Here is a 22,663-nt window from a genome sequence, read left to right as displayed (position 1 = left end):
CATTATAAACACATTGTAAAGAACAGTAGGTAGGGGTTCAGGGATCTAACACATCAGTGGGAGGTTGGAATGATAGTGGTGGGAGGGTTGAGTGCAGTGTGGTGGTGCCAGGGAGGGGGAGGACATCCTCTTCCAGATGGTGGCAAGGTGTTAGTCCCAGGTCATCCTTAGGTCAGACGCTGATGGCGGGATTCAGGCAGAGCAGTGGGAGTCAACTCAGGCCACAGACTGAACACTTGTGCCATACCCTGGGCTGGTGGGACAAGAGAGGGGGGTGGCTGGGGGGACAAGGGCACAGCCTTGGCAGGGGTGGTGTACATTGTGCTCCACTTGAGTGACAAGGCTCCAACACAGCAGTCACCAAAGCAGAGCAGGCCTTTCCCGGCAGCAGGGTGGGCAGGATGACAGCACTGTAGGCAAACCACACCAAACTGGCAGTTGGGAGGGGTAACTGAGGTCTTATGGTGTTGTCACTTTCCTGTTTCCAACCTTGTGATGTCTCATCTCAACAAGCAAGTCAAATACCACGGCAGCTGATATGTACGCAGATTAAGTATAGTATTAAGTATTTATAAGTTATGCATTAATGTTAAGTTTTCTTTGTAAGCGCCCAGACAAAACTATGTAGTAACAAGGAATCCAAATCCCTTTACAAAAGTTTTGATACCCTTATACTTTTGTATGTTTATGTACTAGGTTGTATACCATATGTAAGTTTCAGCTACATATAGCCCCTAGAGGATTCTACACACACACACACACGAGGACACAAGGCGCTGAGATTCAGGGTGTAATGTAGAGCTTACTCAATAAATTCTGTGTGCCTCCACGCCTATCCATCCCCCTCAAGACCGACACCACGGACACGTCGACGAGGATGGGATATAACCAGTTGCCACACATTACAGGTACGTTGTAGTGCTGTCAAGAGTAATGAAGTGCTGGTAGACTACAAACACAACAAAACCTGGCGACGAGTGGACGTCCCACTACGGACAGCCCTGGACGAGGACAAGCACAATGCCCTTGGACGTGGACCAGCCCCCAGCCTTCTCTTTGGTAGAGGACCCAGCATCAGTAGCTCCCCGATGGAAGAAGTGGAAGACACGGTTCCAGTTCTACCTGGATGCTACAGGAGTCACCAATGAAGCGCAAAGGCGTGCACTACTCATGCATGTAGCAGGCCCGGAGGTGCAAGAAATATTCAGCACACTGCCAGCACCACTGATGACCCATCAGGAGGTACAAACAGCTCTAGAAAAACACTTCACCCCTAAGACCAACATAAGGTATGAACGTGTGTTGTTTAGACAGATAAAGCAAGACACACATGAAACAACAGATGCCTTTGTCACCAGACTCAGGAAGTTAGCAGAAACCTGTGAATTCCATGACACTGAGGATGCCATTTTAGACCAGCTGATTGAGAAATGTTCTTCTAGTCAGTTAAGGAGAAAGGCACTTCGGGAGACACTTAACTCTTGAGAAAATGTTACAGTTAGCTAGAGCAATGGAAGCATCAGACAGACAAGCAAAAGTAATTGAAGGTAACAACCATGCTAGCCAGCCAGCTAAACCTGTAATAAGTCAGATAAGAAAGAACACAAAACCTAGAATTGATGGAAAGAACTCTGTTCCAGCCTCTCTTAAAAATAAACCTAGTCATCCAACACAACCACAACAAGGCAACAAACATACTGCAGGGAATAGTAAATGCTACAGGTGTGGTTACACAGGTCACACACCATGGCAGAAAGATAAATGTCCAGCTGCTTCCAAGGAATGTTCAGCCTGTAAAAAGTTAGGGCACTTTGCTAGTATGTGTAAGACTAAGAAAAGAATATATGCCACTGGAGAATCCACTGAGTCAAATATAAAGCAACCTAGTGAGTCTCACGATAGTAAGGGTGACACTGATTTACAGTTTGCTTTCAGAATTAACTCGGTAGGAAATTCCCAAAAAAGGATTATGCTTAGCGTCACACTAAATGGCAAACCTGTGAACATGCAGCTGGACACGGCAGCAGATGTTACACTAGTGTCAGAGAATCTGGCTAAGTCTTTTCCAAATGTGAGAATTACACCCACTAAAGTACAGCCTCAAGACTATAGTGGTAATGATATAAAGGTTGTTGGTTCTATGGATGTAGATGTTTGTTATGGACAGAAGGAATACAAAAATCTGCCAGTTGTAGTAGTGGAAGGACAAGAAAGGAGTCTTCTTGGTTTAAATTGGCTTCAACACATTCCATTGGATTGGTCAAAAATATATACTGTAAAAACAAGGTTGCTGAAGGAAGATTTAACCCAAGTACTTGAACAGAGCAAAGAAGTGTTCCAAGACGGGGTAGGAACGGTAATAAATGCATGTGCTAGTCTATAACTAAAACCTAATGCCAAACCAAAATTTCATCCCCCTAGACAGATTCCCTTGCCATTAAAACCATTGGTAGAGCAAGAGATTCAGAGACTTGTGGATAATGGATCTTGGGAGAAAGTCACTTACTCAGATTGGGGCACCCCCATTGTCCCTGTAGTGAAAAGTGATGGAGGCATTAGACTTTGTGGAGATTACAAGGTTACAGTCAACCCTCAGTTGCAGATAGCTCAACACCCTCTTCCTAAACCTGATAACATGTTTGCCGCTCTAGGAGGCTGCAAAGTATTTTCAAAAATTGACTTAAGAGAGGCCTTCCAACAGCTCCAAAGGGATGAACCTTCCCAAGAAATATGTACTCTTAGCACACACCTAGGTTTGTACCGACCTAGGAGATTACCATACGGTGTAGCTAGCAGTCCAGCACTTTGGCAACAGACAATGGACAAGTTGTTCATAGGCAAGCCTGGTACACTCTGTTTTGTCGATGACATTCTAGTAGCTGGGCAAGATGAAGCTCAACACTTGGAACGACTTCAAGTAGTCCTTGAAACTTTGCGGAAAACTGGATTGCAGATCCGCAAAGACAAATGTCAATTTGCCGTACCCTCGGTAGAGTACTTGGGATTTAGAGTGGACGGACACGGCATTCACAAGACTCCAGGGAAAATAAGAGCTATTAGAGATGCCAAAACACCAGAGAATGTTGATGAATTAAGATCATTTCTCGGGTTAATTACTTTTTACAACAGGTTCATTCCAAACTTAGCAACCATAGCTCACCCTCTATATAACCTTCTGAAACAAGACACAGAATGGAAATGGACAGAAGAATGCACCAGTGCAGTTAACCACATAAAGGGCGAGATAACTTCATCTAGATTTCTCACCCATTACCAACCAAATTTGCCTGTAAAACTTGTATGTGATGCATCGTCTCATGGCTTAGGAGCAGTAATTGCCCATGTAATGCCGGACGAGTCAGAAAGACCTATTGCATTTGCTTCTCGTTCACTTAATCAAGCAGAGAAAAACTATTCACAGATTGAAAAGGAGGGATTAGCATTAGTGTATGGTGTAACTAAGTTTCACATGTACTTATATGGGAAAGCCAAATTTACCTTAGTCACAGACCACAAACCTCTTCTTGCAATACTGGGTGAAGAGGCAGGTTTACCAACCTTGGTAGCTGCCAGATTGCAAAGGTGGGCAGTCAAACTAGCAGCTTACTCTTATGAGATAGAGTATCGTTCTACCAAGAAAATGGGGAATGCGGATGCTTTATCACGTTTGCCAGTGGAAAGGGCTCCAGGCGGCGGATGCTCAAACGGTCGTATCTCAACATTTAGTCCTAAATCCGCCATTGTGGTTGCAAGTGCTGCCCCGTGCGATGTTCAGAAAACGTCCTAGACGCCATCTTGTGACGTCAGGTCGCCCCTCAGCCTGACTGCTCGGGAGCGGGACTAGATCCGACCAGTTTCCGTCCTAGCCCGTCGCCATTAAAGGAGTGTTTCAGCCTCATCCACATCTCCACCTCTATACACAATATAAGGTACGTGTTTGCACTTCTACTTAGGTATAGCTTTACATTAAGGTGGCAAGAGTCACAGGAACGCCTTTTACGCATGATGTGTGGGTTAGTTGTGGAGATTTAAGTGTAGCCGATTTAGGCGGTGGCTTGGTTGGCATACATCAATATTTTTTAATCTCATGAAGCTCTTATAGCCTCCATACATGTGTATAGCTTTATTTCAACGTGGCAAGGTTCACAGGAACGTCTTTCACGCATGATGTGTGCATTAGTTGTGGAGATTTAGGTGTAGCCAATAAGGCTTTGGCTCGGGTGGCTTGGATTAATATTTCTTATCCCATGCACCTGTAATAGCCTTCATACATGTGTATAGCCTTATTTCAACGTGTCAGGGGTCACATAAAGGTCGCTCATGCATGGTTTGTGCATTAGTTGTGGAGATTTAGGTGTAGCCAATAAGGCTTTGGCTCAGGTGGCTTGGATTAGTATTTCTTATTAGGCGGTGGGCTACATAGGCCCATCGTGCACCCCCCCCACAGCATAACGAAAGTGCATTTTTCTGAAGCTTTGGGATGTCCCCAATACCAAATGGAACTTTAACAGGAAAAATCTAGGGATGCAATAGGGGTAACTCTCATATGTTTTGAAGGTACCGTAAAAATACCACATCGGTGAGCGTAAAACAGTTCTTATTCAAAGCTGCCTCCTGAACTTACTTTTTTACACAATTAAGCATGTGACGTGTCATTTTAAAGGATTTTCATCAGTCTTCACTTTAGTATATAACAAAATACAATATCTTAATTATATTTACGAATAATGTCACTAACACACATACCACCACAGTTTCCTTCGCAAAATCATAGCAAAATATATATGATAATGTTGGATAACATTTCCTTCCATTCAGTGGGCAATATGAAAGTTATAAACTTCTTAAACTCATACATCTCTTCCAGTGACTCTCTTGAACAATAAATGTTATATCACAGATCTCAAAATTATGAAAATAATATGGTTCCTCACAGACATGCACAAGCCAACATAAATGTGTAGCTGTAGGTTATAATAAATGCGGTCCCACTATAGTATTTAAGGCAGAGCTAAATACAGTATATCAAACATAAATGTACTACATCTGCTAAAAAATGTTTTTCTTATATTATTAATAGTTTCTAGAATAGTTGACTACTTTTAATTCATTGTCACTCATCATCACTTTCTGATTCTATTATATTATTCCTGTGCTCACTTATGTAACCTATGTCAAAGTCACTATCTTCAGATTCACTTGCATCTTCTTTTTCATTGATATTTCTCTTTGTAGTAACATCTACTAGCTCCTTGGGAAGCATTTTATTGTTGTACCACATTGGTTCCAGTCTGTTATCCACACGTATCCATCCATGATCTTCAGGGTCTGGTATTTGTGGGTGCTGTATGTGGGACCGTTTCCAGATACCAACCTGATAATTCACGCGCTTGATGTGTTGCAATAGAGATTCACGACACGGAGGAAGTGCACTCATGTCGATATTTGTTGTGGGAACAATACCATATGAGCAGAGATCAATGATCTTGGCATGGCGAACTGAATCCACACTGGTAAGGCGATTCTTCCCATACATAGCACATGTGAATGCATCCAGCTCTTTGACCACATCTCTAGACACCATCCAAGTATCTCCCAACTTGGAGAGAGGGACCAGAGAAATTCAGTGCTTTATGCATAACTTTGATTGGCTTGACTTTTCCAATCCCCTTAAAACAACTGGTCGAATCGCATCCTGAATATGCATGCAGTGCCAACAGTGCTGTACAATGCTCTGAACCTAATTCTGCAGCAAGTTCTCCAATGTTTATCAGTCTTTGCTTATTGCCTGTCCCTGTTTCGAACAAAATTTTGATGCCCTTCAACTGAGATGCAAAGTGCAACAAAATGAAGAATATGTCTGTGTCAGGGCTCTTCACTCGGCAATTATGATATCCTTTGGTCTTTGCATAGTTACAATAGAGTATTACACGTGTATCTGTTTCTTCTTGTGAGGAGTGGAGTATGTCTATTGTTTTCCTTTCAGTGGTGATTCCATCTACTGATGTCAAGAGATAAGCAGAACCTTCAGATATGATTGTGACCTCTCGACCTTTTAATTTTGGCGCATATTCATCCTTGGTCCATTCTTTGACAAGAAGATCAATGAGTTGTTTTTTATTGTCATCGTTGGCAAGAAACATTTTCCAGTCTGGCGGCTTTCTGGTGCTAGCACCCTTTACAATGAGCTTCTCAGTAGTTCCCTTACGCTGCCTCTCCATTGTCTTGATGGAACTTGGGTGGTAGGAATCAGTGCTGAAAATTACATCGCCTTTTCCCATCATATTGAATATCTTCCCTGATATGAGCCTGAAGTTGGTAGGAATTTCTTTCATACAGTAGAAGACAGCATTTCCATCATGGATTACCAGGGTGTCTTTGATTGGTGGGGGTTCATCGTTGGGAACATCCTTCGCTACATGATGGAAAGCCTTTGATTTGTCAGTCTTGGCAAAGAAACCATCTGCAGTTGCCAAACTATATGGCACAGGAGTCAAGGGATATTTCATCAACATTGGTAGGTCCAATTTGATATTTTGTTCCTGGCATTTCACGAATAACTGGAATACAAAGTTGGATTGTTGTTTGTATTGAACCACCTTGTTTTGGCTGTTGGTAACTTTGGCTGTTTTTTTCATAGCTTCAAGTGTCTTTAGTTTCAGTCGCAGGACAGGTTGAAAGAAATCTATTCCTTGTTGAAGGCGGCTGGAGATAAATTCTGCCTTGGCTTCAGCACCAACTGATTCTGCCTTCAGCACATCTCTAGTTATGTCTGTTGACGCAGTAGCACCAGAGGACAGAATTACTAGATCGTTGGTCTCCATGTTGAAAGGGTTCAGGAAGCTCTGGATCGAGAGTTTTACTTTCTCTACGGCCTTCTCACTCCTCTTGATTCCAGCAAGCTTGATGTCTCGGTGTTGGTTTTCTGCACTACCACAAACCATTCCAGCAACCTGCAAAGTGGCATTGACATACTGGGATCGTGCATGTGTTGACCGGACCCATCTTTGATATGTACTGAAGTTGGTGAGAAGGCCAGACACACCTACAGCACCACCACCTCGAGACTTGGCATGTCTCATGAAAGTCTCCTCCATAGTTTTGTCGACATCACACCGATTTCCAGGTATCATGGAGCGGCTACACTGAATGCTCCTAGTCTCAGAAGATCCACAGCACCTGGATGTGAAGCATCCAAGTTGGCAAGGAACACGCCAAAGTAAGTGAGATATCTTGCATAGTTCTGTCCACCAAAACTGAAGAACAGGTCTGCCATTTTGTACATGGACTGTGCATAGAGGTAGAAGTTATTATCCTTCACGGATTCTTGCAGAGATAATACAAGCCAAATGTTATCCATATAGGATATCCACAACTGTGCAGTTTTGCCTATCACTCCTTCCAATACATTCTGACGAAATTCCATGTATCCATCTATATATTTCTTCAGCCCTTCATCTCTGAGAGCTTTGCTGTGAGAGTCAGTGCAAGGATGATACACAAGATCGTTGAGTATTCTGTGAGAATCTTCTGGTAGAGAGTTACATTCCGTTGGAGATATTTCTTGATATTTCTCAAGCAATAGCTGTTCAAGACCTTCAAGTACGGCCTTGTGGCAGAACATGGCCCTGTCATAGTTTTTGCCTTTAAGAACCCCATCTAATGATCCGGAGACAATCAAACCTGCTTCTAGTAGAACATCAGACAGACCTGAACCTGCCATCTTTTTCCCCACCATCTTCAGGTAAGCACACGTAACATGGAATGTACCAATCATCACAATGTGTCTCTCGTACTCTGTCGGGTTATTCCAAACTAATGGGTAAGCCTTCATGCATACCCCTAGATCAAATGTTGTCACTACGTACTTTTGTCCAACCTCATCTGTTGCCTGTTCTGCACATTTCAAGCACTCTTTGACAGTCTTGTATTCTGTTATGGGTTTCGGAATCACTGGATAGTAGTCAATGACTGTTATCTGTTGAGGTTTCTTTCCTGTCTGAGACAGGAAACCCGACCAGGCAGGAACTATATGTCCACTTTTGTACACAGTTCTGGCAATGACCCAAAGCATTTGTCTTCGGGTAGAGTTCATTAGTGCAGTAGCCCCTTCTGGATAATGCAGCTGGTTTATGTGCAGCCGTGGATCTTTTCTCATTGTCACATAGCAGTCCGGTAATTCAGGTTCCTTGAGTTCCAGGGACCTACGACCAGTCTTTGGGACACACGGTAATTCCCTGTGAGTCCCTTCTGCACCAGATACTTCCTGTAGCATTATACCATGTGCTGTGTGAATTGAACCACCGCCAGTCATATCGTTGATTAACATGTCAAAATTATCAAACTCTGAATGGAACAGGGACAGTGGACCAGGATTCCGGACAATCTGGTTAGTCAGCAACGTAGAGGAATCTTCAACACACTGTGCTATAGCAGTTTCCAGCTCCAGTGAGAAGGCATAATTCTCTGAGTGACCAAACCTGCCGAAGTACAAAGTAAAACAAATGTATGAATTTGGTAGAATGGAACTAGTTTAAGAGAATAAATTGTCAGTTACTATAGGTCATTCAAAGTACACAGAGGGTTGCTGAGTAAATAGTACGTTGAATTTCTACACTATCTCCTTGGGCAATATATAAGCAACAATACCAATATTAAAATGTCAAATTCTACATAGTATTGATGCGAACCTGTTCAGCATGGTGACGAGACGCTCACTTCTGAACATATGTCGCAGAGTCAAACACATCAAAACATGCTTAGGGAGCTTCCATTCACTGTTGGTGGCTGCTCTACACATATACTGAGCAATGGATGACACTAATCGCTTGGATTTTTCAGTTCTTGGGGACGATGCACCATATAGCATGTTAGACAAGAATTTTTCTAAAGATGAAGGCAAACCAATGTCTGAGTTGATTAGAGATTGGGCAGTTGGTGGCCACATCAACTCTGCAGAATTCTTGAAAGCGTTCAGGATGTCCTGCAAAATATTTCCATCGTATGTGAAATCTACATGTTTTTCTTTTCAAAATACTGTGATTCTACCTGTTATTTTAAGTATTTAGTCACTCATTTTCTCAAACCTCAAAATTTAAAACATTTAGTATATGTGATATTTATAATATGTATTTTTCTATTCAAATTATTGTTGATGTAATACATATTTGCAGCATTACATGTTTAATATATGTAATAATCATACATCTTAGATAATCAATATAACACGGAAAAAAATTATATTTTTTGTCAATATACCTGATGTAGACGAGCTCCAGCTGTTTCAATCACGTCTTTGCTGCCCAGTTCATATGCATATTTCATGACTTGGTTGATTTCAACATTGCTGTTGTACAGGATATATGAATGAAATTGTCCCAAGGGGCAGAATGATAAGTGACTTCCATAATGCTTCTCCAGTTTTGTTTTCAAGTTTTCACTACGGAAGTTAGGATTTTTATGATCTGAGTTCTCCAGAGTATGTCTATATGTGTCACATAAATTTTTTAACATCAAAATGTTCCGTTGCTTCAGCACCACATCATCAACAATTTTACAAACACTCGCAAATGCATTAGCATGAGCTTCAACCATCGATTCTTGCTTCTCTTTCTTTTCTTTGTCAGGACTTCTCCATTTTATGGGATCTTGGCAATACTTGGCATGGCATGACCTGTGATATTTGGCTCCGCAAGCATACATGTCAACTCCTCTTATTCTGGTTAGTAGCTTTTGGTCGTTTCTCTTCTCTGCTAAATCCTGGATAAACTTGCCGCCGTCCCGATCGAAGACTGACATCCCTTCGGTGGTCCAGGTTCCTCCACTCTTAATCTTTCTGCGACCTTCATTGTTACAGAAGATACAATCTGGTTTGAATTGAGTGCTGTCTCTTGAAGATTTCTTGCGACTAGACCTGGAAGTTGAAGACACTTCAGTGTCAACTACTTGAATGTCCAGACGATGTAGATTGGCGCAGAATCTCTGATAACAGATTTGATGGTATCCATGTTTATCATTTAATATATCAGGAATTAGTTCACATGTTGACTCCATACGATATGGGGAATCTATAGGCTGTGCAAGGCGTCTCCTTTTGATATCCTGTAGTCTTAGCAATCTAGATTGAGGATCTGATACAGTGGAGAATGGCTTTATCGCTCCATATTTTTGTCCCTCCATATGAAGCACACAGACAATCTCAGCATCATCAGCATTTGATCTATTCCTCTTGGAGTGAGGGTGTTCATTCTTCAGTGCCATCATGTAACTAGCTCTCTCTATCAAACTGAAAATATAGTAAAAAGTTTACAAGAATTGTGTATGTAAAATATTATTCAATATTTTTTTATGATTGTGCTAAGGAAACTGTGGTGGTACGTGTGTTAGTGATATTATTCGTAAATATAATTAAGATATTGGATTTTGTTATATACTAAAGTGAAGACTGATGAAAATCCTTTAAAATGACACGTCACATGCTTAATTGTGTAAAAAAGTAAGGTCAGGAGGCAGCTTTGAATAAGAACTGTTTTACGCTCACCGATGTGGTATTTTTACGGTACCTTCAAAACATATGAGAGTTACCCCTATTGCATCCCTAGATTTTTCCTGTTAAAGTTCCATTTGGTATTGGGGACATCCCAAAGCTTCAGAAAAATGCACTTTCGTTATGCTGTGGGGGGGGTGCACGATGGGCCTATGTAGCCCACCGCCTATATCCCATGAAGCTGTAATAGCCTCCATACATGTGTATAGCTTTATTTCAACGTGGCATGGGTCACATAAATGTCACTCATGCATGGTTTGTGCATTAGTTGTGGAGATTTAGGTGTAGCCAAGAAGGCTTTGGCTCGGGGAGCTGTACTCGTATTTTTTAAACATGTTTCTTTCTTTACTATTATTGTTATTTGCTTTACGTTCTCAATTTATTTTTAGATAACAGCATCAATGATATTTCTTTTCCTTTTAAGGGCCATTTAATTAGCTTACCGTAACATTGATATTTCTTTACCTTTTAAGGGCCATTTAATTAGGTTACAATTATGTGTCTTAAATAATTACCGTATGTTCTAGTCCTCTCTAGTAATGTAATTATTTCTGTGTTTCACAGATGGAGCTTGTTGCGGCATACATTTTCAATCGCAGACTGTGCAGGGAAAGGAGATATCGGGACCCACTCGACCCACTACATGTCAGTGATGAACACCTGTTGCAGGTGTATAGATTTCCCCGTCAGGAAATCATCAGGCTCTGTGATGAGTTTCGCCCCCACCTGGAAAGGAGAACCAGGAGGGCACATGCACTCCCAACACACACCCAGGTTCTGGCTACACTAAGGTTTTTTGCGAGTGGCAGCTTTCAAGGTGTTATTGGAAACGGTGTTGGAAATGACCAATCAAGGGCCATTGATAAAGTAACTCGGGTACTTTGTGAAAAGGCCAGTCATGAGATAAAGATGTCAACCACAGCAATAGATATTAATAGAATTTTTAAGATAGTTTTCATGCATTTCATAATGATAAATAATGCATTAATGAATTTTCAACTTCACAGGAGACACTGCGGAGCCATTCCTGATGACCCCAGTTGCACGGCCGACAACACCTGGGGAGGAGCGCTACAACAAGTCATCACAGGACAAGATGCGTTGTCGAACGGACCTTTGGGATCCTCAAGTCAAGGTGCAGGTGCCTACATAAGTCAGGAGGAAGTTTGCAGTATGACCCCAAGAAGACTATGAAGATTGCGACTTCTTGTATGCTCCTGCACAACTACTGAGTGGATCGCTGCAGAAGAAGTAACAGTTCAGCCTGTGAGAAACAACAGACTGATTCCTGGTCAAGTTGTCAGGCAGGAATTTATTAGAAACTTCTTTTCCTGAGTATAGGTAGGCATATATGTAGACCTTGCAGTTAGTAATAGATTACTTTCAAATGTGAATGTGCATAAGAACAAAACAAGAAATCATAATGGCCACATGTTCGGCATTCTTGATCATAATTTATATGGCGATTATTATTAATATGTAATTAATATCAGCTTACACCTGCAGATTGCATATGGTGCACCGGTGGCCGAGTGGTCAGCGTGTGTACGTGGTGATCCAGAGGACTCGACTCCCACCGCAAGACGCTGAGAGTTTTCAACCATTGACAAGTGGCGGAGGGTTACCAACATGCTGCCCAGCAGATCTTCAGTCAACCCTAACTTCAGCGTCTTTGATCAAGAGGGGCACCACCTCCACACCACACATTCTTATCACCTAGTTTGATACCCTACTTGTCCATCTCACATGCCCCATGTATCTCAGCATTCTGCACTCTTGGCTCCATGTCATCCTCTCCAACTTGTTGGTTCGTATAGCATAACTGGCCTCACATACATAGAAGTGTTCAATATACCTAGGCTATAATATTATATGTAAGGACTCTTATACGAGGTATCACCCCATACAGAGGTGTCGAAGTAAGTCTGTCTGATGGTAGGCTGGCTGACTGCTGTCGGGACCCAAGCCAGCATGCCCTGGGGGTTGTGTGCGGGAGGAGGAAAGAGGGAAAAGGACAAATGGTGTGTGTGTCATTATCAGGGGTAACCACGGTGGAGTGCAAACACTCAGTAGTTGTAGTCAAGGCTTAATTAAGTTGATGAGTGGTGTTAGACTGAGTGAGCAGGTTTTTTACCACATGTTAGTGGGAACACTTGATAGGTTTTGTTTGTGTGTTGGTGCTACTTGTTTCTTGTGTTTACATGTTAGTTTATAATTAGACTAAGTTCTAAGTGTTATGAGCGACAATTTAGTCTTGTATGGCTGAATCCTGTCCCTTGACCCTTAATTCATCATCAGAATCTTTAAACAAATATATTTACCTTAAGTAATATTCTTAAAGTCACGCTGCCCAAATAATATTATGCAACCTCCAGTACATGTATGGTAGCATTATTATCTTCTTTGAGAGAACTGAAAATCACAATAAGCAATATCTAAAAAGTCTGCAGTACTTCTTTTACTTCACAATTCAAATAGGCAAAAGCAGTTTTGAACAAAATTGTTACACACCAGAAGCAATTTTTACTTTCACAAGTGTGAACTTTCTCCAAGATGGTGTTGGATCTCTCATTTCAGCCATAGCGGGGGCAGCATTAACACCAGGTGGCCAATGGACCATTTGATTCTGTATCCACTTCTGTGGTATAACACCCTCCTGCTCTTCATTGTCCTCCAGCCACACTGCTCGAGCCCACATTGCCATACTGTTTAGCAGTTGTGTGGATTGAATAATGTGATAAGCTATATATATACATAGTAGCTATAATACATGGCTTGCACACTACTGTAACCCCTGATGGTGTCAATTTAAATGCTTTTATATTTCATCTAATAAATAAAATAAATAAAAGCTTTATGCAGTAAGGAAGCAACAACTACAAAATTATAAACATAATTGCAAACATACATATTTAGGTACTTTACTCATACACCTAAGTGCAGTGTTCACAACAGTAATTGAGATTTTGTTGGTGATAGGCCAGGGTAAAGAAGCTATTTTGTCCAATATGGACTGATCCTTAAAACTTTTCAGCCCTATGTAATAATGGGAAAAATACAAAGCCATCATCATACGGCAAGCACACAACTTTACGAGAAATGCAACTTCTGTCTATTACTTTCTTTCTGAGCTTTTGCTTCAAATGTTTGGTCTCTATAAAAGCAATATTCATTAGTTTTGAATTGCAAGGACTTTCAAAGAAATTTTGCATATGAATCTGACCTATAATTTCACAAGCAAGTTCACCACTGCTCTTTTCTTCATGCACAAAGACAAAATCTTCTGTATGAAGTATGAAACAGTTATCTTTGCTCCTTGTAGAGATGACAGGATATATTACTTTGGCTGTACTAGTGGATCCATGTGCATTAAGTTCTGTTAAGCGTTTTGCAATCTGTGCAATGGGATTTTGTGCTTTTTTGACTATTTTCTTTACCATCTGGAGATGATTTTCATACTTGAATGCAGATATATCATTCAAAGAGCACTGAAAGAAAGTTATATCTTCATGTAAATGTATGAGGTTATGAACATTGTAAACTGTGAAAGTGTTACCATAAATGTCTGGGCAATTGCCAACAAAACACTCTAAAAGTTCTTTAGCATATGGCAAGTAAAAGTTTCTCTTGTCAGCATCAGCATCTAACATAAAAGCTATGGCAACATTTAAGCAGAGAAAGTGGTCATAAATTGGTGTTGGGACCACATCTCTTAAAACTACAGGGCCTGTGTAAAGGAGAAACTGGCGCAGTTCAGTTGCTTTCCAGCGATCTAGTTCTAAGAGCGATCTGGGCTGTCGAGCAAACTCACTGGGCATCAATCCACTCAACGACACTAGTCTATTTGATATTTCTGATATCTGGCGAGCTGACTGACGGCACTGTGTGGGACCATGTTTTAAAAAGGACAAAATACGTCGCACAACACCTAAACAAACACAGTGCATGTAATCCAAGGCAAACTGTTCAATGCAAAGAATGCCAATGTCTGTGAGAGGTGATTGCTCTATCTGATGGTCTTCATATGCCATATTTTGAAACTGCTGTGCTTTACGGAGAGGGAATAATTCCTGTGTGTTATATACTACTCTTCCATCCCAGGATCCATGTACTGTGCATCTTTCACAGGCACTGTATCCAGTATGGGTTTTTACGCATTTCAAAAATGCCCTTGCAGGGGCATCACACACAAAGCCATCAACTGAAACATTGTATGTTTTGTCTTCAAATTTAATGCCATTAACTGTTAACTTGTGAAGCTCTTTCAAAAAATCTGCAAGGTATTCTTTCACCGGGCTGGGTTTTCCTGTTCCACAAAACATCCCAACAATGAAAGGGACATGCCCACGGTTTATGCTACACATTATAGGCCAAAGCTGTACATTACTTGATTTAAATAGTGGTAAACCATCAATATTGAACTGCAAACTAATTCCTTTGATATAAGTGATTTCAGCCCAGAAATATGTGAGATACCTTTTCTATACCAAAATAGGCATATTGGCCACCACATTTAGATAACACGTCTACAGTCCTTGGAGTCTGAAGCAACGTTCGGGCATCTGCAGGAGATCATTGTGTCCGTGCCGGCGAAGTATAGCTAGTAGGTCATTCAGTGTCTTTCTAGTACAATTACATTTCAGTGCCCATTCTGCTAGCTCACGTCTAATCTCTGTGTTTCCTGAGTTGCTTGATTCTTCTATCTCATAATCAGAAAAAGAATATGAATGTGTAGTTTGATCACTATTGTCTATCTCAGAATCAGAGGAAGAACATGTGTTATGGTCAGAAATGCCTGCTGAGCTAGGCCCGACCTCAACACTTGCTAAATAAGAGTCACTTGCCAGCTGAGGAGCTTCCAGACACCTAACCTCATCAGGCACCTCTGCTTGTACACCAGCTGACTCACTGACTTCATTAAAATTATCCTCAATACTGTCACTAGAGCTGCTCTCCTGTGCTACAGCATTAACATCTGCATTGATCTTCCTCCACCATTTCAAATAACGTGCCATGGTGGTAACTGGTCGTTTCCGTCTGAGTTGACATGCACAAATGTATAGGTTAGGAAAAGTTAGGTTACATAGGTAAGGTTAACTTAAGTGACAATACTGAATAGATCTGGTTTACTCCTGTCTGCTGCCGAGCATTTGTGGGCTGCCAGCCAGATCTTAGCCAAAGATACAATATTGCTAACCCATCAAAAAAGGTTAGGTTAGGATGGAAGGGAAGACCTTAACCTGTTTTGCTGGATTGTCAATAGTGTAGTTCTGGCTAAACTCTGGCAACTACTGCCAACCTAATAAACACGAAATATTGATGGTTAAGCCAGGTAAAGGGGCAAAGAGGAGTTCGGGGTAAAAACTACACGAAACTTAACGGGGCGTAAGGAAATTTTTTAAACATCTAGTGCGTCATCATGCATTCTATTCATACAAGCTACAGTATATCTGTGAACCTAGATCATGACACACCTAGTGTTTTAAAAACATAGACAAAGCATATGTGCTATACTTACTACGACACCATCAGAAGTACTGTACAGTATGATGCAATATTAGTTTATAGCTTACGTATTATATAGTCTGACACATCCACAGTCCAGTAGTCTGTTATAGAGCTGATCGAAGATATATCTTGAAGTGGGCGGTGGTGCTTGGTGGAAGATCAAACCTCTGACTCCAGTTTTGCATGTATCTTGCATATCTTGCATATCTTGCACCCTGCAAGAATTAATTGCTTATATATTCTTGCAGGCACTTATTAAACTTCATAATAATCTTTAAACTTCATAATACCCTGTCTTATTATTTATAAATCTACAGAAATGCACTAATTCTTACATTATGTATACAAAATAACATGAGTATTATGGTAGCACTCTTAAATTTACTTGACACAAAGAGTATATAACTACGCAGGAGGTAGTAGCTTGAGGTAGGGAAATGGGAACAGACAAGAAAGAATTTGCTGACTCCACAAAATACTTACTAACTTATATACTATGAATACTAAGGTTATACATGGTATAGCACCTTTTTGATACTCTGAGAACTCTTGTACATTGTTTAACTTGAACTGTGAATGCATGACAAACTCAAACTTACCCTAATAAAGTGGTAAATGTGGTGAAATCTGCGAGGCCTTTGTGTTCTGGGGCTTGTATATCTACGGCGGGCTGGTACTTATAAACGACTGAATGCAGGCGCGGATCTAGGAACAAAGCTTGGGGGGGGCCCGACGGCAGAATTTTCGGTTGTTTAACGAGCATTAGCATTACCGTTTCTCCACTCACGGGATTCTTATTTGTTAATAACTGGCGGACTGACCTAAATGAATGGGCATAACCATCTGCTCTAGCCTCTAGGTGCCAGTGTTGTTTAACAGAGGGAAGGGGGGTCGACGGGGAGCGCAGCCCCTCCCGATAGGCGGGGGGGTCGAGGGGGCGAAGCACCTCCCGACAGATGGGGTTTGGAGGGGGGCGAAGCTGACGAAGCCCCAAACAGCCATATTTACGACCTGAAAACAGCCATTAATAGTTATCCCTGAGGTGCGTTGCTTATGTCACGTATGAAGCAAGTATCGGGGAATAAATGGCGTGAATAAGGAGTTGATTCACGGCACACTCAACAAACCGTAAAACTTTGATATCCCGCCGCACCGCCACGCAGACGCCCCGCCCCGACCCGCCCCACACGTGTGAGGCGCAGCCTTATTTGAGAGCAGAAAACAGCCATTAATCGTTACCCATCACGTGCACCGCTTATACCACACCAACCAGGTATCCAAGAACATTTGACGTGAATAACAACTTCTGTACACGCCTAAAAGCTGAGCAAAAAATAAAAGAATGAAAATATCGAATCACGTTTCACTCGCCATATTCAAATCACCCCCCAACACCCCCCCTTATTTCACGGTGTTCCCGGGCACTGTGCCAATGCTCCATAGGCTGCACAGCTACACTGGTCACCCATTCACCCTTCATAGCAATCTGGAATGGTAACGTGTTATAATCATGGAGAAATGGCACCATATACTCACCCTGCCTCGTAAATTTCCAGGCGGCGGACGCACAGGCGCGGAGAAGGAGGTTCCAATAATGTTCCAACCATACCAGCGACCGTAACCCCTTTTAAACCCAAATTATATCCTTATTAGTCTGAATGCTATAGACGCCGGAATGGTGCCGTTGCGGAGGATTAGTGTTTACACAGAGTTAGATTCCTTTTAGGTAGTACTTGATGGATTAACGCCAATTAACGCTATATCCACTGGGACACGAATGTTCTGCTGTTACAATATGCTATTCTGCAGTTATTACTCACATTTCGTGACAGTATTGTGATATCCATTTTGGTATCAGTAGGTATAGAATACAAAATGTAATAAAGTATCAACATTGAAATTGTGTTAGATTCACAATAGATTTTCAACAAGAGTAGGGAATATGTATATATCCATTGGCATTGTGACTTTGTTACACTTTACAGTTAATGTGGCTATCACACTGAAAATAAAATGTTAGTTCAGTAACCATTTTCATCCTTAATTCAACTTAAAGCAGGTCAGCCTTCATCTTGGTGAAATCCAACCAATATTCCAATGTGATTTCCACGTCGACATCCAACATATAATCAACGTTGTAATTCTAATATTCCATTGACATTGAGTTTATGGTTCAGGACAGACATTGATTCATCGTCAGGTTACAAGCAAAATTCAACTTAGAAAGTATATACAAGTCATGTCTTCATCTTGGTGAACTTCCAACCACAACTCTTTGTAATTTCCACGTCGACATGTGACATATAACCAACGTTGTGATTCTAACATTCAGCTGACGTTGACTTTATGGTTGACGAAAGGCGTTGGTTCACCGTCAGGTTACAACCAAAATTCAACTTTTAGAGCATAGGAGTCTTCAAATTAGTGAATTCCTAACAACTTTTCAATGTGATTTATCGTCGGTATAGGACGTAGAAGTGACGTTGTAATCCTATCGTTGAATCGACGGTGAATTTATCGTGGAAGAAAGACGTTGGTTCAGCGTCAGGTTCCAACCACATTTCAACGTACAAAATAGGTCAGTTTTCAGATCGGTGAATTTTTAACGAGATTTCAATGTGATTCCAACGTCGATATCTGACACATGATCAACATTGAAATTCTAACGTTGAAATGACGTCGATTTTATGGTGTCCGACGTCATGACCAAATTTCTACATATTATCAACGTCGGTTTGACGTCGTGTGCCTGCTGGGGAGCGACCCGCTGAGGGCCGCTCCATGTATTATTCCTCCAAGGATAAAACTAAGCGTAAGGAAAAGAAAATACAAGAAATAAAAGACCATAAATAAAATGCCTAAAAAGACAAAAACTAGGGCATAAAAAGTCTCCAATTAGAAAGAAAAGAAGAAAAAATAGGGAAAATAGGCAAATCGGAAAATAGGAAAACCTGAATATAGTGTGAAGAAGAGAAAAAGAAGCAGATCATCACAAAAGAAGAAGAAAATACGGAAATAAAAAAAAAATGGGAAAAAATATGTACTAAATCAGAAGAGGAAAACAGGAAAATCTGAATCTAGGTACACAGAAAAAATAAAGAATCAAGAAGGACCTAAGAAGATGTGCAAAGAGGAGATTTGATTGATTGATAGTTTATTGATTGATTGATAGTTTATTGTTGCAGGTAAACAACAAGGGAGAAGGGAGGAACATGCCATCCCTACCCCCAGGCAGGACAGAGTGAGATTATACAAATTGCAGATAAACAAGAGGAGAAGGGAAAAGAAGAAAACAGGGAAATAAAATAAAGAAATGGGAAAATAGGTCAATCGGAAAGGATAAAATAGGAAAGTCTGAATATAGGGAGACAGAAAAGTGAAACAATCAAGAAGGAGCCAAGAAGCTATAAAGGAAGGAGAAGAAGAATAGGAGGAGGAAGCAAACAAGTCCCCTGTGACATCAAGATCAAGGTCGAGGTCCGCCGCGTGCCCTGAAGTGAAGTGCCCTGGCAGTGTTTCTCGTGGAGGAGGAGGAGCCCCTCGGCGTGCAGGCCCCCAGGGTGAGTGTGCGGGTGGTGGAGGGCCAGGGTGTGGACGGGCTACACTTGGGACAGGAAGGAGGGGAGGGCCAGGGTGTGGACGGGCTACACTTGGGACAGGAAGGAGGGGAGGGCCAGGGTGTGGACGGGCTACACTTGGGACAGGAAGGAGGGGAGGGCCAGGGTGTGGACGGGCTACACTTGGGACAGGAAGGAGGGGAGGGCCACGGGTGTGGACGGGCCACACTTGGGACAGGAAGGAGGGAGGGCCAGGTGTGGACAGGCTACACTTGGGACAGGAAGGAGGGAGGGCCAGGGTGTGGACGGGCTACACTTGGGACAGGAAGGAGGGGAGGGCCAGAGTGTGGACGGTTACACTTGGGACAGGAAGGAGGGGAGGGCCAGGGTGTGGACGGTTACACTTGGGACAGGAAGGAGGGGAGGGCCAGAGTGTGGACGGTTACACGTAGGACAGGAAGGAGGGAGGCCAGGTTGTGGACGGGCTACACTTGGGACAGGAAGGAGGGGAGTGCCAGGGTGTGGACGGGCTACACTTGGGACAGGAAGGAGGGGAGGGCCAGGGTGTGGACGGGCTACACTTGGGACAGGAAGGTTCAGGTAGATAGCGGAAGTCCTGCCTTTGGATCGGCACTTCCTGATGTGATCTTGTTACTGTGGTCTTGTGGTCTTTTTTTAGAACATGCATCTTTAAGAGGGGGGGGGCCTGGGGGGGGCACAGCCCCCCCTTGGTTAGCAGGGGGGGTCATTAGCAGGTCATAAAGTTCGGTTGGAGTAGTTTAAATATGATCCCCCACAAAATACCCGAGTTCACGAGATCCCGAAGATCGTTGGGGGAAGGGAATTAATTCGACTTCTTTACTTCAAAGTACAGTAAAACCCCGATTATCCGAAAGCGGATTATCCGAAAAACCGGATTATCCGAAATTGATCTGGATAATGCAATTAAATTTTTTTTTTCTATACTAAAACGTTATAAAACATCAAAAATAAATAAAAGTAACTTCATATGTACTATATTAACACATTTAAAATTGATAAGAACAGTTAAAATGAATATGCTTTCTAATACGTATTGCCGAAATAGCTTGTAACGAATAGATCAATGTAATAGACAAAAAACATTAAACAAACTCTCAACAACACCACGTCCGCACCTTCGCCCCAGCAAGGACGAGGTGCGAACGAACCAACTCCTGCACGACTACTCTCACACCGTACTCTCAAGACAACGACACAAACACGACTCCCCTCTCCACTCCATGCCACATTCCCCTTCCAACATACGAGTTGCGCGATAATATGAGTCATCATACTGTGTCTCCACCTGCACGATGCATCAAGGTCACACTTGCAAGCTTGCACAACCATTCACAATCGCACTCTGCAACATTCACAATTCAGATCTGCAACGCTCACAAGTATCAACATACACTGGTCCAGACAAGGAGACACACAGACAAACATACAATAAAACATTTACATCACATGTTTTAAGTGTACTACTTTGTTTAGCGTAGCGTGTGTTTGTTTGGTTTCATTGTTTACATCGTCAGTCGGCGGCAGTCGCGTCACACACTTCACACTGGGCAGTCGCATCGCGATCTACCTGTGCTTCGACCTCACTTCTTTCTACATCACCATGCCGAAAGAAACCGGGAAAAGGAAGAAAGTCGTCCTTACCATACAGCAGAACACAATGCCGACGATCAAACTGGCGGCGATCAAAATGGCGGCCATAAATCCGGATTATCCGAAAAATCGGCTTATCCGAAAGAGGCTTCCCCCCTTCCATTTTGGATAATCGGGGTTTTACTGTACTTTTTTTTTTACTATGATATATGGAGGCGTATTATCGTATTCTGGAGGTGCGGAATCAATATCCACAATCACCTTGTATACTGGGAATACGAGCCCGTGAAGCAGATTCAAAATCCGGTCAGTAAGGATTCACGTGTTCGAACAGCTCGGGCAAGAGGTTCGAGAGCCTGCACTTCCTGCACAAGCCGCAGTAGTGTTAAAGGCGTGGTGTTGGATGGATCCCAGCTAGCCAGTGGTTTTACTTGTGTCAGTGATAAACAATGAAGATACACTGTGTTTGGTGCCACGGACTCTACTTGGAGGACAGAAACCTTGCGATGAGGTGACAACCTACTAATGAGAGGGCATGAGTGTGGTGGAGGCGGTTTATGTGAGCACAGATGGCCGCCGGTGCCACGCCAGATGGTGAGGTGAGCATCGTTTGGTGGGTTCACGACGCTTGTCTCCCAAAGCAAGCTTGGGGATCCACTGAGTGCATGGTTTTCATATGGGAAACACTAAATTCATCGCAAACGCTTATTTTAGTGGTGGTGGGAGGAAAAATTCCCTAAATTTAGGGAATTTCCCTAGATCTAAGGTGTTTTACCCCCCACTAAAAAATACGCGAATGAGACGGATTTCGTGTCCCCCACCCGAAACCCCACATTCCCACCAGGTCCCCAGGCTTGTATGTGGGGGAGGGGGGAGTATGGGCAAACACTAGAATTTTACCCAGGAAGGAGGGGAGGGCCAGGGTGTGGACGGGCTACACTTGGGACAGGAAGGAGGGGAGGGCCAGGGTGTGGACGGGCTACACTTGGGACAGGAAGGAGGGGAGGGCCAGGGTGTGGATGGGCTACACTTGGGACAGGAAGGAGGGGAGGGCCAGGATGTGGACGGGCTACACTTGGGACAGGAAGGAGGGGAGGGCCAGGGGGTGGACAGGAAAAACTTGGGAAAGGAAGGAGGGAGGGCCAGGGTGTGGACGGGCACACTTGGGACAGGAAGGAGGGAGGGCCAGGGTGTGGACGGGCTACACTTGGGACAGGAAGGAGGGAGGGCCAGGGTGTGGACGGCTACACTTGGGACAGGAAGGAGGGAGGGCCAGGGTGTGGATGGGCTACACTTGGGACAGGAAGGAGGGAGGGCCAGGGTGTGGACGGGCTACACTTGGGACAGGAAGGAGGGAGGGCCAGGGTGTGGATGGGCTACACTTGGGACAGGAAGGAGGGAGGGCCAGGGTGTGGACGGT

The 22,663-nt window shown here is 42.8% G+C and overlaps 2 protein-coding genes and 1 long non-coding RNA gene across 6 annotated transcripts in view; 1 reads left to right on the top strand and 2 right to left on the bottom strand.

The window, feature by feature from the left end:
* Nucleotides 1-7,129: 7,129 nt before the first annotated feature.
* On the bottom strand, nt 7,130-8,947 carry LOC126984757 (uncharacterized). The gene is made up of 2 exons (XM_050838814.1): nt 8,691-8,947; nt 7,130-8,480 (listed from the first exon to the last, which is right to left on the bottom strand). Exons 1-2 carry the CDS (start codon nt 8,945-8,947, stop codon nt 7,130-7,132), a joined length of 1,608 nt encoding a protein of 535 aa, XP_050694771.1.
* Nucleotides 8,948-13,054: 4,107 nt separating this feature from the next.
* On the bottom strand, nt 13,055-16,261 carry LOC126984759 (uncharacterized). Its single transcript, XR_007737633.1, has 2 exons — nt 16,120-16,261; nt 13,055-13,251 (listed from the first exon to the last, which is right to left on the bottom strand). It is a non-coding gene; the product is annotated as an uncharacterized LOC126984759 (long non-coding RNA).
* Nucleotides 16,262-19,466: 3,205 nt separating this feature from the next.
* Nucleotides 19,467-22,663, top strand: part of LOC126984758 (uncharacterized) — a 45,493-nt gene continuing 42,296 nt past the window's right edge. For 2 of the 4 annotated variants that reach the window (XR_007737629.1, XR_007737632.1), the window contains exon 1: nt 19,467-19,614. The gene's annotated coding sequence lies outside the window, so the exon portion shown is untranslated. The remainder of the gene's footprint in view (nt 19,615-22,663) is intronic. The other 2 variants (XR_007737630.1, XM_050838817.1) reach the window with 2 other exon arrangements.

Source organism: Eriocheir sinensis, chromosome 57, assembly GCF_024679095.1.
Source record: "Eriocheir sinensis breed Jianghai 21 chromosome 57, ASM2467909v1, whole genome shotgun sequence".
In the NCBI taxonomy this organism is placed as follows: Eukaryota; Metazoa; Arthropoda; class Malacostraca; order Decapoda; family Varunidae; genus Eriocheir; species Eriocheir sinensis.
The sequence above is the reverse complement of the archived record's forward strand: the minus strand, read 5'-3'. Positions and strand labels throughout refer to the sequence as shown.